General features: G+C 39.1%; 1 protein-coding gene across 2 annotated transcripts in view; it reads left to right on the forward strand.

Annotated features, from left to right (window-relative positions):
* Positions 1-16058, forward strand: part of fras1 (Fraser extracellular matrix complex subunit 1) — a 270430-nt gene that overhangs the window by 102046 nt on the left and 152326 nt on the right. For both annotated transcript variants that reach the window (XM_031305293.2, XM_031305292.2), the window contains exons 12-13: positions 8089-8232; positions 10751-10897. In XM_031305293.2, the coding sequence (XP_031161153.1) occupies positions 8089-8232; positions 10751-10897 (291 nt within the window). The remainder of the gene's footprint in view (positions 1-8088; positions 8233-10750; positions 10898-16058) is intronic.

The following is a 16058-nucleotide window of genomic DNA, read 5'->3' on the forward strand; positions in this document are numbered from 1 at the left end:
TGCACCTTACAAATGGACTGTTTGAGACGACAAAAGTTTTATGAGGTTGGATTGGATGAAGGTGTTCTGTGTCCCTCGACAGTCTTCTTTGCTCTCTTAGGTTTTACTGTTTAGAGCATTTCTCAGCAGCATATTAAAATGTTTAAAATGTAAAAAAGTCTAATTAGTCCAGGTAAACAACAGGGGAAACCCATAAAACATAATAGCTATTGTCTCTGTTGGCTTTGTGTGTTCATTGGAAAAAACTGATTTCCTCTAAAAGTTATGTTTAATTCAACAGATTAACAAAACACCACATTGGTTATTGATGATATCCACCAGCGTGCAGTGGCTTTGCTGTTCCATTCACTTAATTTCCAACTCATTTAGCAGCTCGGTCTCCAAAGCAAGATTTAGTGTGATGTTAATGTGGTGCAGCAAAAAGTAAGGGTGTGGCTCGTTAGCTTCGAGGTTCATCTCCTGTAATAATAGAAGTCAGCATTGACGTATCTGTTACCAGGACAACGATGTTTTCTTAACCGAGTGGTTTTAGACGTCATGCATGTGTAGATAAGGATTCAATTGAGAAGTGTTATGCCGCGTTCTATTTACCTCGGAACTCGGAAGCCGGAGCTGGGAATGACGTCATACCCGAGTTGAATGCGTTCCATTTAAAAGTCGGATTTTCATTGTTTTCATTAGCTATTGTTAGCAATACCAGTTGATAACAACGCATTACGCCATTTTTTGTGCATGCAAACAGCGTAACAACATGTCCACAGATAGAAGTTGAACATGCCTGTGCGAACGACTGATTTAGTGACACAAATAAGACAGAAGTGCTTCTAACTTAATGTTACTGCAGCTTTCACAACTGTTGATACAGGGGGCAGCCATGTTGGATTTTGAACTCGGGCTACTGCGAGGTTGTCCGAGTTCCAAGCTTGTAAATCTGAGGTCAGGGGGGCGTGTTTCCGACTTTGACCTCGGAAAATCCGAGTTCCGAGGTAAATAGAACGCGGTATTAGCAGTGAATGTTTGTGGATGTAAATGTTGTGCTACAAATGTCTAGGACAAACCAGGACAACGTTGACATATCAACCAAAATAGATACTGCATCATTTGTGCCACGGCCCATGTTAATATTTTCATTTCATGCAGTTTTATGCTTCAACCTCCCTGCATTTCAAATGGAAATATTGCATGTTTTACTCCACTGCAGTTAGTTATTTTTCAGATTTTAAATTTTTCATAAAAAATTTGATAATCTTCGGAAACACAACACATTGTTGAAGATTAAACCAGGGGTTCTTTGACCAAGAAACAGGGTCACATTCCACCGAAGAGACATTTCCCCTCTAAACTTGTCAGTTGGTTTCATTTAAATAACTGAGGCTCAAGGAGGTAAAATTATCAAATATTGCCCCCCCAAAAAAAAACAAAGATTGGATGTCACAGCATTTAGTTTTTTCATTTTTCCTACCTTGTTAATCATCTCTTAAATTTATGTTGTGACCCTTTAGAAGGGGGCCCAACTACCATGAGACTAAACTACCTACCTTCATATGCTTTACTTTTTCCTTAAAGCTTTAGTGCGTAACTTTTTGATATTAACCAACGTCCGTTACATTCAAGCCATTGCCAAATGAGTTGCTACAAAGCTAATTAAGACTATCAACACCACACAACTCTCTCTGTATTTCTCAGTATGGCTGTGATCAGAAGATTGTGCTGTCCGGCGACTTTCACGCGCAGAAACTTGAATGAAGATAATTACCTCTTCTGAAGAGTCCGTAATGTTTTTTTAATCCTTCGTGTCCTCCTTGGCTACTAGCAAATGCATGGAGGAGGGGTGGGGGCGTGTGCCTGATCACAGAAGGCTTGTATCATGTGGATGCGCCAACAGTTTTGTTGTCATTACTTAGAATTTCTCATGGGGGAGACAGAAACTACGCACTATAGCTTTAAGGCAAGTGGACAACACCTGGATGCTTTTCAAATTTATCTTTTTATTTTCTATTTTAGATTCAGATTCAGACACTTTATTAATCCCAATGGGCAATTCATTTGCAACTTCCCAGTCCATACAGTCAGTTCCAACAGTTTACAGTCTATACATCCTGTACATTCTGTACATGTGTTTTTGTTAATAATTGTGTGTTAAAGATATGTTTCCTTATTGAAGGTATTAGGGAGATAGTGTGTGTCTGTGTAAAGAAATGGTCTGAGTGGCTCATGTGTGTTTTGAATGCATACACAGTGGTTATAAAGTGTGCCTGAGTGAATAATTTCAACGTGTTTGTGTGGTTTGCACTCACATTATACCGTACTTGCACCTATCGTTACATCGAAACTTGCGTGTGTTAATGTATGTGTGTGTGTGCAGTAATGGTTTTAATACCCCCACAATGCACCATAACCCAGATATGCATGCCTTAACAAATTGATTTTAACATGATTTACCTACTTCACCTTACATTTATGTACTTATGCGGGAAATTTTCGCTCATTTACCCTGCATTAGTCCATCTGCCTGGCTGCGAATTGGGTTCCCAGACTGTGTTTAGTTTGCAGCTAAAAAAAGGAAAAATAAAATCTTCTTTCCCTGTTTCTATAAGAACTGGAACTGTACATCTTCCTTTGAGGCTATTAATCACAGCTGTCTGTAGGCATAGAGGTCAGCAGCCTCTCCTCTCTCATTGGGAAGTTCACATCTGAGGGCCTGGAGTTGTGCTGCGTTCAGGTCTCATGGGAAAGGTGTGAGCTTTCTGCGGTTCTTCTCTGCCAGGGTTTGACCCAAATGATTCTTTTGATATACTTATTTTGTACCAATATATATGTACTGGGGTCGATCAGGGCATGTCTTTATCAAGTGTTTCTAAATGGGGAATCAGTTCTTACTGGTTAAAATATTCTTAGAGTGATGCATATTTGGGTCTAGTTTTAGGATAAGGATTAAATTGTGTTAAATCAACTTCCCTAACCTGGGAAATGACTCCAGAGGTGTCTTAATCCGACATTATTTCAAAGGAGAGATGTTTAGGGAACTCTCAATGACAGTGAAAGATGGTGTTTTGAGAGAAACTGAATATTTTATGTCTGAACTTCTGCAGGATGCAATCATTCCTACCCCAAAGACTCCACAACCTAATGTGTTTTGGCAACAGGGAAAATGCAGCTTTGTAACAGCGATTATTTGTGTGACACAAATAACTGTTCTGGCAATATTGCATCAAATTGGACTATCACAGTGCCTCAGGTAATGTGCATGTGTATTGATTTTCCAGACACAGAATAAAATCATGAAATGACAATTGTACACAGCTCTATTACGTGGTTAAATGATTGTAATAGCTGACTGCGATAATTTCACACATGTACTGTATATACATTTATTTTGGAGCCAGTGGCTTGCCAGTGTTTACTTACAGGTTACTTTGCAAAATAACATATTAATCTAATTGTGAGATTTAAGTTGTTTATTTGTTTTGATATCATAGCAGCTGCTTACACTTCAAGAAAATGGTGCTACTGTCTGCCTTTCAAATGTATCGACAAACCACAACTATCAGATAAACCACACAGTGGTGGAGAGTAACTAAGTACATTCACTAAAGTGCTGTACTTAAGTACATGTTTGAGGCACTTGTACTTCAGCATATCCATTTTCTGCTACTTTATACTTCTACTCGACTACATCTCAGATGTACTTTTTACTGCACTATATTTATTTGATGAACTTTGAACTTTAATTACTTTGCAGATTCCAAAATGCTGTCAAGAAATAAATTATGATATGTAATCATGGGTTAAGATTAGGGCTGTCAATCGATTAAAAAAATTAATCTAATTAATTACAGACTGTGATTAATTAATTGAAATTAATTGCATACATAATTAACGGTGCCTGAACCGATACTTTTTAAGAAAGTAAAAAAGAAAAGAAAACAAAGGGTACTAAACAACAGTCGGTGACATTAAAGAACGGCTTGTTTATTGCTAAGGCCATTTGGTCAAAATTAAATGATTTAATAATAATGTATAACAATAACAATAACTTATTTCACTAGTAAATTGCTGTTGAACGACAAAAACAACCACCAAGGACATTTACAATAACTTCAAATGCACCACGAAGCTGTAGTTTACCAGTTTCATTGAACGCACCGTCTGTGTTGTTTATCCGACGGCAGCTCGGCAGCTGCAGATTGTTACATCCCGCTTTTGAGTCACAGTCCTCTACAGTAAAACACAGTCAAACTTTACACCGTTCAGCGTTAGCTGTCAGCATTGTAACCGTGTTTAATCCTTAATCCTTTAATCTAATTCTTATATACAGTCTATGGTTTAATCCAGCTACTAGCTAGCGGTAGGCTAACGTTAGCTGCTGTCGAGTATAGTGTTAACTAGCTAGCGGTAGGCTAACGTTAGCTGCTGTCGAGTATAGTGTTAACTAGCGTCACATGCAGCGGTGTTTGTGTTGCCTGTATCGTCTTCAGAGCATCAGAGAGAAGTGCAGGCATATCAGTAGAACCAGATTTCGGTAGCCAGGGTTGGCAGGAAGAAGATTTTTACAAGTAAATGTTCCAGTTAATGATCCAGGCAGCACATTCTCGTCTCCCTCCTTCATTTTACAGTCCAATGGTGGCTAGAACGGCTCCGGGTCAAACGTCAATATGGAATGGATTAATCTGCGTTATTTATTTTTTTTATATATATTGAGATTAAAAAAAAAAATAAGATTAATTAATCGAAATTAACGCGTTATTTTGACATCCCTAGTTAAGATACAATGTGACTTGATTGATCTCCAGTATATAGGCTAATAGTAGTAATAATAGTAGTAGCAATTAAAATAAGCTCCACCTTTACCAGCTGCTTCATTTAAGTGATGAACACATTAATACATCAATAATTATAATTCAGTAATATAATTTATTCGGAAATGATAATAAGTAATAATAATAAGTACATTTAATTTTGGCACTTTGTATATTATGATGCTAATACTTTGGAATGCAGTACTTTTATTTGTAACAGAGCATTTGTACACTCTGGTATTACTACTTTTACTTAAGTAAAATCGGAGTACTTCCTTCACCACTGAAGCTACAATACATCATCCTGTGTCATGAAACAGCAACGTCACCCTTTCTCCCAGGAGTAGTCCTCTTTTTTTGTTAGAAGCTTCATAAATAACTAAAGTTCTTCTTTCTCAGAGGTTGGACTGTTTTTACTTTAACTTTCAGTGTTATTCCCTGGAGGGATTCTGAGATGTTTGATAAATACAGGGCCCAGAGAGCCTAACGTGTGCATCTGTAACCAGATCCAACACACACACACACACACATATTGTTTTTAGTCTAGCACACAGTCACTTAATTCCCTCTCTGTTTTCATCATTTTTAATCAACAAAGTTTGACCATATAGAATGGATTTAGTCCTATTTATTTGTTTTATTGTCTCAAATAAAGAGTGACATGATTGCAAATTTGGTAGCACGCTGCATTGGTGAAATATTGAATGGTGCAGTGCCTTTTTTTAGTGGGATTCAGGGTGTGAAATTACCTTGAATCACCAGCTAACTGCTGGTAAAGGTTGGCTGTGGTTGTTAAGTTGGCTACAGTACTGTGGCAGGTAGCCAGTCTCAGTTGGAGGTCAAGTTTGCAGGTGTTTTGTTTATCTTATACTTTTCTAATGACGCTGTGTGACAAAATAACAACATCTCTGCCACATATTAACACATCTGCAGTTTCACACAGGGAAACGTTTCTCATCAGGCGTTTGTCATAATCAGGTGGAGCTGTGCAGTTAATCGTGCCTGGATCCAGACCTCTGGATCAGTTGTTTTCACACAACTTTGCTGTTAATCACAGCTGCACAGTTTTTAATTTTGTGCTTCAGGGATTCTGGCTCGCTCTGCTTGTGAGGAAATTAAAGTACAGTGTGCATGCGTCAAGGCAGCCTTCTGTAAACAACGGCTTGTAGCAAAGCGTGTGATTGCTTAACTTGTGCTGTAAATGTGTTTTTATCCTCAAGAGGGAACAATCCAATTCTGGTTCACTCATCAGCTGTCAACGCAAACAAGAAATGATCTTGTAGCTATTCAGGTGGAGTTTTGTATTCAAATATACTCATTTGTTTTCCACTATTTAACATTCAGGAATGAATTGTTTGCAGAAAGACCTCAGGATAGACGAGAGACTTCCACAGCGGATCCCAGAATATTTGTAAGAGATTGGTACATTACCGCGAGCTGAAGCATTGGCCACAGCTGAATAGAGAGATAAACACTTGACTAATATTCGTATTAGCCAATTAGCCCGTCAGTGGGTCAGAACATACAGTGTTAAGTATCTCAATCTCGCACTTTTCTCACTCTGCTTCCTCCTTCCCACACACTTATTTTTGCACACAGCTCCAGTTTTTCTGAGAGAAGACAAGGGAGGTGGTGGAATGTAATAGAAAGTAAGGCCAAAAAGTGAGCATGAGTGGCAGATGAAAGAAAAATGGTTGGGAGAGAAAATGAAGCTGTAAAGGAGAAAGAAGATAGTTAAAGAGAATAACGAGAGGTAGTAGAGTGGGAAAAAGAGAGATGGAGATACTTAGAACAGTATGTTCTGGCTTACTGACAGTCTTATTGGCCATTAAGGTTAAAGTCTCACCTCCATCTTTCTCATCTTCTCTTCAACTATTTCTCTTTTTTCCGCTTTATCCCTCTTTTTAGTCTCTCTAGTCCTTTCTCCTACAAGTCTTATCCTTTTCTTTTTCGTTCTTTTTTCTCTTCCTTCTTCGCTTCTCATTAATCAGATCCCTTAGTCACATTCACAAGTCATGAAAAAGTTAATGCAGTTTAAAAGAATCTCAACATTATGAGATGCTCACCCACAGTGTTGTAATAAAAGAAAATCATATTGACTTGTTTCTTATAACTCGGCATGTAGACCTACAGTATGTATTACACTGATGAGAAGTCAGAGAAAAGTCCCGGCAGTATTGTCATTAGGCCCTTGTTGCCCTACTACATCTGAAATACGTCCAAGCTGGTGCCTTGTAGACAGTGGTGGAAGGTACCTAAGTTCATTTACTCAAGTACAGTATAAGTACAATTTTCAGGTTCTTGTACTTGAGTATTTCCATATTCTGCTACTTCATACTTCTACATCACTGGAAGCAAATATTGTACTTTTTATTCCACTACATTTCCATGATAACATTAGTTACTTTGCATGCATCAGGCCTTATAATCCAATAATATAATATATATTATACTGAAATGGACCAGTCTGCATAATGAGTACTTTTACTTTTGGTACTTTAAGTATATTTTGATGCTAATACTTTTTCACTTTTACTAAAGTAAAATTTTGAATGCAGGACTTTTACTTGTATCAGAGTATTTCTACACTGGGGTATTGCTACTTTTACTTAATCAAAAGTTTTGAATACTTCTTTCACCACTACTTCTAGGTTACTTCCTACTGATCGTATGTAATGTCAACATAGTAGTTATTGCTAAGTGTATTTTAGCAGTAAAGAAGCAGCTTTCCAGATGCAGTACTGAAAATCACTTTTAAGTGCAGTTGGTCAACACATTAAAGAAACAAGCTTGTCCTCATAAGTTGTTGGTAAAACGTTGGACCAACTGGGAACCAGTGTGGGCAGGGAAAGCACTTAAACACGTCATAACAGAATGCACCAGTGCAGTTGTTGGCAGACAGTGGAAGGCTGAGGATGTACTCAAAAACTCCCCATAGGGCACATTTTGCATAGTGAAACTTCTCTACCACCACTAACACAGTCTGACTGTAGAACCAAATGAACTGGATAGAATTTGTTAAATTTTTTTATTTTGTGTGTGTGTGTGTGTGTGTGTGGGGTAGTTAGAAAGTCAAATCTGCTAACTGAGTTTCAGTGCAGAGCCAAATCTGATGTGATTTGCATGACTTTAAGGGCCACCAACAGTGTCTGTCCAGATGTATAGAGTAAAATTTGCATGAAATTGGTTGTTTGTGTGTGTGTGTGTGTTGCATTTATAACCTTTTTTTTCATCCAGTATCCAGATTTCTGCTGTCGATGCAAACATATATGAAATGTGTGTTTTCCAGTCCAGTGCCATACAGACTGCCTGTCGTGCTCGGGGACTCCAGACCAATGTGAGAGTTGCAGAGACCCAAAGGCCTTCCTCCATCTTGGCCACTGTCTGTCCGTCTGTCCAGCTGGCTACTACGCCGATGGACCAGTATGTGCAGGTAGGACCGTCTTTTTAAAAATATATACATCAAAATAGCTCCTTAAAACTGTTCCTTATCTTGCCATTATCTCACTTTCACACTGCAGACAATGCTATTTGCAAATAAACTACCATGCTGGTATATTACACTAGTGCACAGCTTCTCACGATTAGTAGGTAATACATGTCTTGTCCTTTGTTGTTTTCAGTAAAGGATGATATTGTAAGGCACTTTAAAATAGACAAAAGTCTGCCCCCTCTCCTTCCCTTTATAAAACATGTAACTTGTTGCTACATGTAGCATGTTGATTGATGTTGGGTGCACACAGCTCATCTCGTGAACTGTGACACAGCTTGCTGTTCTGGGCCCGAGTTAGGATCCACAACCCATAATAATTGCCTTTACTGATTATGTACCTGCCAAAGTTAAGTAAAGTTCCAAAATGGAAAAAATCCTTTTCATCTAAAGTAATTTCCACTATCGCGCATCCAGACAATGTAAACTGCCAACATTTTAGCATCAGTGAGAAAACAACGGAAACAAAGAAACATTACCTTTGAAGGAGCACAATAAATCTTTTTAACCTGCAGTTTGCTTAAAAATTTGCACATCTTCTGAGAATCACAACTTCAACTCAGAACACACAGAAGTCAATGATGATAACACATTGCTTGAGCAACTTACTCTTTCCAGTAATATCTCTGATGTCCATCGAGGCTAAGCAGAAGTAGCTCCCAATAAATTCAGATTTCTGTTATTATATTTTATATTTTTATGGTGACCATGTGGAAGCTCTAGAGAGATTCCTTGTGGTTCACACTGCAAACTTTGGGAATCAGGTTTCGTATCTCTGGTTTCGTATCTCTCAACTATATACCATAGTACTTGAACGAGTACCTGTACACTGTAGGCCATGTGTGTTTGAGCTTGTCGCGGTCTCGTTTGCCCGACTCAAAACCAGCCACAGCATCTTAAACGAGCATGTACCCGCGACAGCCGTAATCTTCTTAACATTTTACTGCATTGAATTCCTAACATCCCATTGAACTGTTTTCCTGGTGAGCCAGACATTGCCTGCCCACAGATATTCATGAAGTGGCTCAAATGTATGACAAAATGTGGAGAACACACGTTTGCTCAATTAAATCAAATGTATTTAAATAAACAAAGGTAAACGTGCTATCAGTTTATCAGTAATGTGTGTACTGTATGGATGTGTGTAGGTGTAGCAATGTTAGAATGCAAAAGTAACTCAACCCAAAGTCCAAACAAACCAAGCAACCTTAAGGAGGGAGAGAGGAAGAGTGAATGCCCAGGCACTCCTATTTATGGACATGTGAGCAATCGGTTCATCCAGGTGTCAAGCATCAGTCCTTATTAGCCAATCCCCAGATTCCAGCAACCAAAGGGACTTAATAGGTCTTGAGGCCTAGGAGCCGTCACACCCCCCTCCTCAAGAGCAAGGTCCCACCACGACCTTGAAAAAACAAACTAGACTGTTAGATGCAATAAATCACATTTTATATTAAACACCTGACCACGTCAATATTATCTCTAACATCCATTCAGGTCAGCGCATTATCTACATAACCCAGTGGCCATAAATCCAAGGAAGCACTTTAATGGTTCATGAAACATGAATATGACAGGCAGTTCTAACAAACATTATGACAATGGTGCACGCGACAGGGCATCTGCCACCACATTTTCCTGTCTTGCAGTTCTAACAAACGTTATGACAATGGTGCATGCGACAGGGATTTGCTTTTTACTCTCTAATCTTGAGATTTCTCATTAGAACAAGAACATTTGAAGTCTCCTCATTGCGCTTTCTCTCCCGTCCTATATGCACCAGTTTCATTTTTATGTTTGTGGAGATGTCTGTAAGTAGATTACATTGCACCAAACAGTGTCTAGCTGCTAAACTGAAAGCTCTTTAAGAGTAAATAGGGTGTGTATAATTGGAATATTTGGATGAAACAATGCTTTCCTCATTTCTTTGTGTAATATATTTCATTCATTCAACTGGTATATTACCTTTTTTTAATAAACTTAATTAAATCTGTAAAACTTCTTTGCTGCTCTACATTTTAAAGCAATGTTTTTACCACATATACCGAATGTTGCTGCTCTTTTAGTCCTGATGTTGCTACACTCTCTTGTGAGCATTTGCATCCCAAAGAGTTCATTCACGTTTTGCTTTCCCACTTTGTGAACATTTTCCTTAAATGTGTGCAAAATTTGGGTTGAAATGTACCTCGGGTTTTCTTCTGGGACCTCCAGTTTCCTTTCACAGTTTCAGAGCAACTAGAGACACCCACAGGTTTGAATGTTACTTTACGGGGGTCACCTTTAATGAACTGCACATCCAGATTCTCCGGTTTCTTTGTCTTCCACCACGAGTGGGCTAAGCTACAACTGTCAGTCCTGAAGGAAGCTCAGAGGAATAGGAAGAGCAAATTAATTTTTTAAGTGACTGACTCTTTCCCTCTCCTCCTCTCCCCCTCTTTCCCTCTCTCCCTCTCCTCCTCCACAGCCTGCCAGTCATCCTGTGCCACCTGTTCCAGCAGGTGGGACTGCCAGTCCTGTGGCTCCCAGCTGCCCCTGCTGAGCACTGATAGCGGCGAGTGCCTGTCTTCCTGTCCTCCTGGTTCCTACCGGCACGACAACACACACTGTCGCCGTGAGTATCACAGGATGTCAGGTCACATGCCTTCTGGATGCCAGTGTCAAGGTCAGAATAGTGGTTTGGCTCAGATTTAACCACTAACAAGGTGCATAAAATGGGAAGGTAACAACAGGGAAAGTCCTGAGAAAGTCTAGCTTATTGTTGAATGTTTTCATTACTCTGAAAACTTTGCTAAATTTTGGTAGAGATTAATGACACTAGGTTCAGATGACACTTGTCAATTAGACAGTTTCATTTCATTCAGTTTTTCTTAATTTGAAGACTGAGAAATCTAAATATGTATATACATCTATGAAGACAGATGGATAAGTTTGCTTCTGCATACTTTCCCTCTGTCTATTTTTCTGTGCTTTGTTTCTCCAAATGTTTTTTTATGTTATCTAATCCCATACTTGGAAAAACAATTGGCAAGAAATTAGAAGCCTTATATCAAATATCAAACTCTTGGCAGTGTAGCAGAAAGTGCATCCACAGTTCAGCAAACAAGCAGATTAAAGATAAACTCTGTGTGACTTGTTTTCAGTAGATGGGTTCAGGATAATTTTGAGGGGATGTTCCGACTGAATATTTTACGAAGTGATGAAGTATTGCGCTCTCCCCGGGGTTTAAGTATTACTGTTTCAGTGTTGTGGCTTTGCTGACTGTAAGTCCTAGGAAGTCCTTTTTATTGCATGCTTGCTGAACTGTTACTGAACTTTGGCTCTATCTCCCCTACAGAATTGTTTGAAAAATTATATAGGATTTGCTGTCTTTTGCAGTGGGAAAGAGAGAGTGCTTAAACTGTATATACCGCTTTTGGTATCACCACACAAAGTCTTTTCAAAGAAACATTGTGAAAACCAATTAGCACTTGAAAATTGATTTGGAATTGGAAATGAAATGGACTTTTAAATCCCAGAGTCTTATATGGCTTTTGGCTTAAGTTTTCAGTTCTATTGTTATTTCACTCAACTGAAGCTGAGTGTGTTTTATTATCATTACTGCTTCATTAAGCTCTCTGCCTCCTGTCAATCACTTGAGACCCACAGGACAAAAACAGAAACTCTGCCAGGAAATAATTCCTTTAAAAAAACCAAAAGGCTGTATTGTCAAATCCACCTCTTATTTATTTAGGGGGGGTTTAAGTCCATTGAGTCACATCAGCTCATTTTAAGCTATGTTTGAAGCACAACTTGTATATTTTAATAGTGAATAAGTGAAGATTATAAACCAGGGGGTGCAGCGGTGCCACAGGAGCAAAACATTCTACCACCACTGCAGATAACTGGGTTCTACTCTCAGCACCAACACCTCTGATTTGCTTCAAAAGAAAACAGTTGACTATTTTGCAATTGGTAAGCTGCTGAATGTAGAATCAACTCCTACCGGTTGGTCATTTACAACCTCCCAGTCAGTCATGGCATCCTGATGAATCTCCTTACTCTTACTGAAGTCGAAAAGAAGTGAATGTTGACCTCATGTGTATTAGGACAAAAGGATAACAAAAATTGAATTCCATACATCAACATTATGAAATGATTGGTAGAGATGTTGACCAGTCATAGGCTACTAGACAGTATAAAATACTGTATCAACATTTGGCTTCCAGTGTCAAAACTGCCAATACATGTTGGCTGTGTCTTAGTTTGTCAAATCTACCAACACTTAAATAAATAGCTAAATCATCGTCATACGGTAGCCGGTGGGTTGCAAGATTGCATTTCGGCCAATGCATTCTGTCTCTTTTGCTCTACAAATGAACTGTGTACCTGCACGCAACCAAAGTCCACTCAAAAGTGATTGGTCTATACTACTCAAACTACAAACAGAAACCTAGATACCAAAATCTTGTCCTGTTGCCTACAGATTCTGCATACTGTAGATATCTGTTAACATGGAATAAAATGAGAAATTGTCACGTCTGCTGCTTATTTTTGTTCCCAAAGCTACACGTCTGTCAGCTTGGGCTGATATTGATCCTGGCATTAGTCTATTTGTTCTAATATAACTGTGATGCAAATTGAAGTGTGACTTAAGTGACTGATTGTTACCAGCATTTAAGTACTTTCTATATTAAATCAAATTTCTCATTGTGTAGGGTTTTAAAGACCAAACCACAGGAGAATTAAACTAGTCACAGACACAATTTAAATACTACATCTTACAAAAACACATGCATTCAGGAATTGCTGCAGTCTTAACGGTGGATAAAAGTAAGGAGGGAGGCTAGATCCCACTGTATACAGTGCTAAAGCAGGATAAATTCACGAGTGCCATCTACATTGGCTGTTACTTAATCTACCTTAAAGGTCTCCCAGCGTTCGAAAGCCTGGCCCAATAAATAAAACTTGTGGCTCAGTAAGCTAAACCCCTGTGGGCATGCTAATGTACTCTGAACAGTTTAGCCAAGCGCCTCCATCGGGTGGGGAAGCCCTGCTGTGACTCCTGGGGATGATGGGTAGAAATAGAAAGAGAGAGAGAGAGGAGGGAGTGGGTGAGAGAGCAGAGAGTAACCCCAATGTGATTACAGTCCGGTTCTGAGGCTCAATTTCACACCTTAATGAATATAGGATTGAAATCCCAGACCTCCCACTGCACAGCCTTAAACAGAATACACAGAAGCAAGCTTTATTTTATCTTGCCTACATCCATCCAGCTTTGTGTACTGTATTCAGTGCAAGCTATTGTGCAAACTCATCATGGAAATCCCACTTCATACATTTATGCTGCCTCTGTCCCGCTTTGGTGCCACATACGCTAGCAGCATCCATTGCAAAATTCCCTTCTCATGCATTAATCCAACATCTACCGTGCATTTATACTGCAGATATTTCATTCTCAGATGTTGCACAGTGAACGCAAATTAAACATTGGCAGCTGTTGTGCAAAAAGCCCCCTTGCATTTATCCTGCATCTATCCAGGTTTAGTAATGCAGAAATACTTTCTTCTCATAACACAAACCCCTCGTGTGTCTCAGCTAACTAGTCAGCAGACCATTTCTGTTAACCTTCAACTGGCTTTAATGGGAGCAAAGCCCCTTGGTTTCTCCCAAAGTGTTTCTCCTGGGGTAGGAGAAAAAGAGCTGCAGTGGAACATGGGACTCACATTCACTGTAATTGTAAATCAGTAGGTGCTATTCGGTTGGATTTAGCCCGAGTGAACTCCTATTCCAACGCTTGTTAATGTGGAAAACAAGAAGGAAGGAATGGGGGAAGAGGTAGAGGAGATGAGAGCTGACAGCAGTTATTAGTGTTGTTTGGAAGGTGCTGTAGACAATTATAGCGGATTGTAGCATTTCTTGGCAGAGGACCAGGACCACCCAGAGCCCAGTGCGTCCCTGGAGGCCTCTGTAGGGTTTTTGTTAATGCTTCTGGCTCATGGCTGAAGGCTTTACTGCGTCTGCTTGTGCATGTATTCAACGTCAGCTTGTTAATAATTATGGGAGGCGTTGTGCTGAAGATATTCTCTCTTCTTTACCCTTTCTTCTTTTTTTCTGTCCTCTTTAACCCACTTCTCTGTTTTTCCTCCCGTCTCTAATGGCTCTGTGAGATAGACACAGTTGGCTTGTTGCACAAACTTTTACAGCTCCTGACTGGATGTTCAGTAAGTCAAAGTAAAAGAAAAGAACCAAGGGCCTGTTTTCAGTGTAGAGTATGTCTAATACATGACACTGTTACTAAGCTATTCATTTTTTTTTTAAACACACCCGTTATACTAACCTATTCAGATACATAGGCTAGGTTAAAGTTAAAGGACGTTTAAGTTGATGGTTATTGTTGGGAACATTTAGCTTTCATTGTTAAAAGAAAGCAATAGATGTGGATTTGATGTGGACCAAGGTCTGTAGTTCACCCCGACCTCTCTAACAGGTTTTAGGCTACTTAAAGCCCCATTACACTGTGCAATGTCAGACTGTTTCAGATGAAGTAAAAGAAACCTGAAGACATTTTTTGTTGTCAATCATAAGCAATGGCCCAAAGATCACACTGAGAGACATGTCCACTGACAGCCAATTTAAAGATTCAGCGACCAAAGACAGTGTCAAAATGTATGACCTTATTCTGACAATCTGCCTGCTGCTACAACACAATGTGAATGTATCTGCTTTAAACAATTTTTTTTCCCTGGCTTTACTCTTCGCAATCTACTCCTCTATTGAATTGTTGTGTCCAAAACAATTCGTAGTTTGCCACATTTTCAGAACATGAGTGGGTGGGTGAAAGTGAGTGGGGAAAGTGAAAGAGCAGCACTTGTCCCTCCCTCATTACCACCACTGAGGTGCCCTTGAGCAAGGCCCTTAACCCCAACCGCTCCAGTGGAGCTGCTCAGTGGCCAGCAGATCAGACTGTGGTTGTACTGGGCAGCTTCCACGTATGAATGTGTAACTGTGTGAATGTGACAGGTCGTCGTTGCAAATGAGAATTTGTTCTCAATCGACTTACCTGGATTAATAAAGGTTAAAAAAAAAAATGAGAGCGGCACAGATGAATGACATGAGTTGATGATCCTTTTTTTCTTCTGTTTACATCGTAACAGTCCGATTCACCAGGCATTCATCGCAGCGTGTAACATGCCTCGAAACAGATACCGTACTGTACTGACACTAATTGTGACCATAGTGACCATCATTTTAGTCTTCAAGTTTATTTTCATTCTTTCTACGATCATAACTACAGTGATTGTGTATTGGGCTCTGAGCAATGCCAAAACGCTGGTGACCTACACTCAATACTGTGCCTGAACACATTTTTGATTCATTTTTTTCCTCAGGTGTATTCACTACTTCTTCTGAAAAACTGTTCATGTAAAGTTCCACATAAGCCATTGAATATAATATTTTTTAGAATACAATGAGTAGTAGAGTTACTGTAAAACTTATAAGAGTTTGGCTGACATCTCTTGTTTTCTTTTCTCCTTTTAATGTCATACCTACTAATTCCTCTCTCTGACCTCTGTTTCATTCTTAAAGGAGTTAGCAGCGAGAATACTTACCTATCTTATAAGGCAGCTCATAAGCTGCCTTCTGAGTTTAGTTTGTCGAGCTTTTGATGCTGACAATATATATATATATATATATATATATATATAATAATTATTTCACTCAAAGTATCTTACGTTCTGTGAGATTATATAAAGGCAACCTTCTTTTAAGAACACTATTTTTTGCTCTGTATC

The sequence above is a fragment of the Sander lucioperca genome, chromosome 2, assembly GCF_008315115.2.
Source record: "Sander lucioperca isolate FBNREF2018 chromosome 2, SLUC_FBN_1.2, whole genome shotgun sequence".
In the NCBI taxonomy this organism is placed as follows: domain Eukaryota; kingdom Metazoa; phylum Chordata; class Actinopteri; order Perciformes; family Percidae; genus Sander; species Sander lucioperca.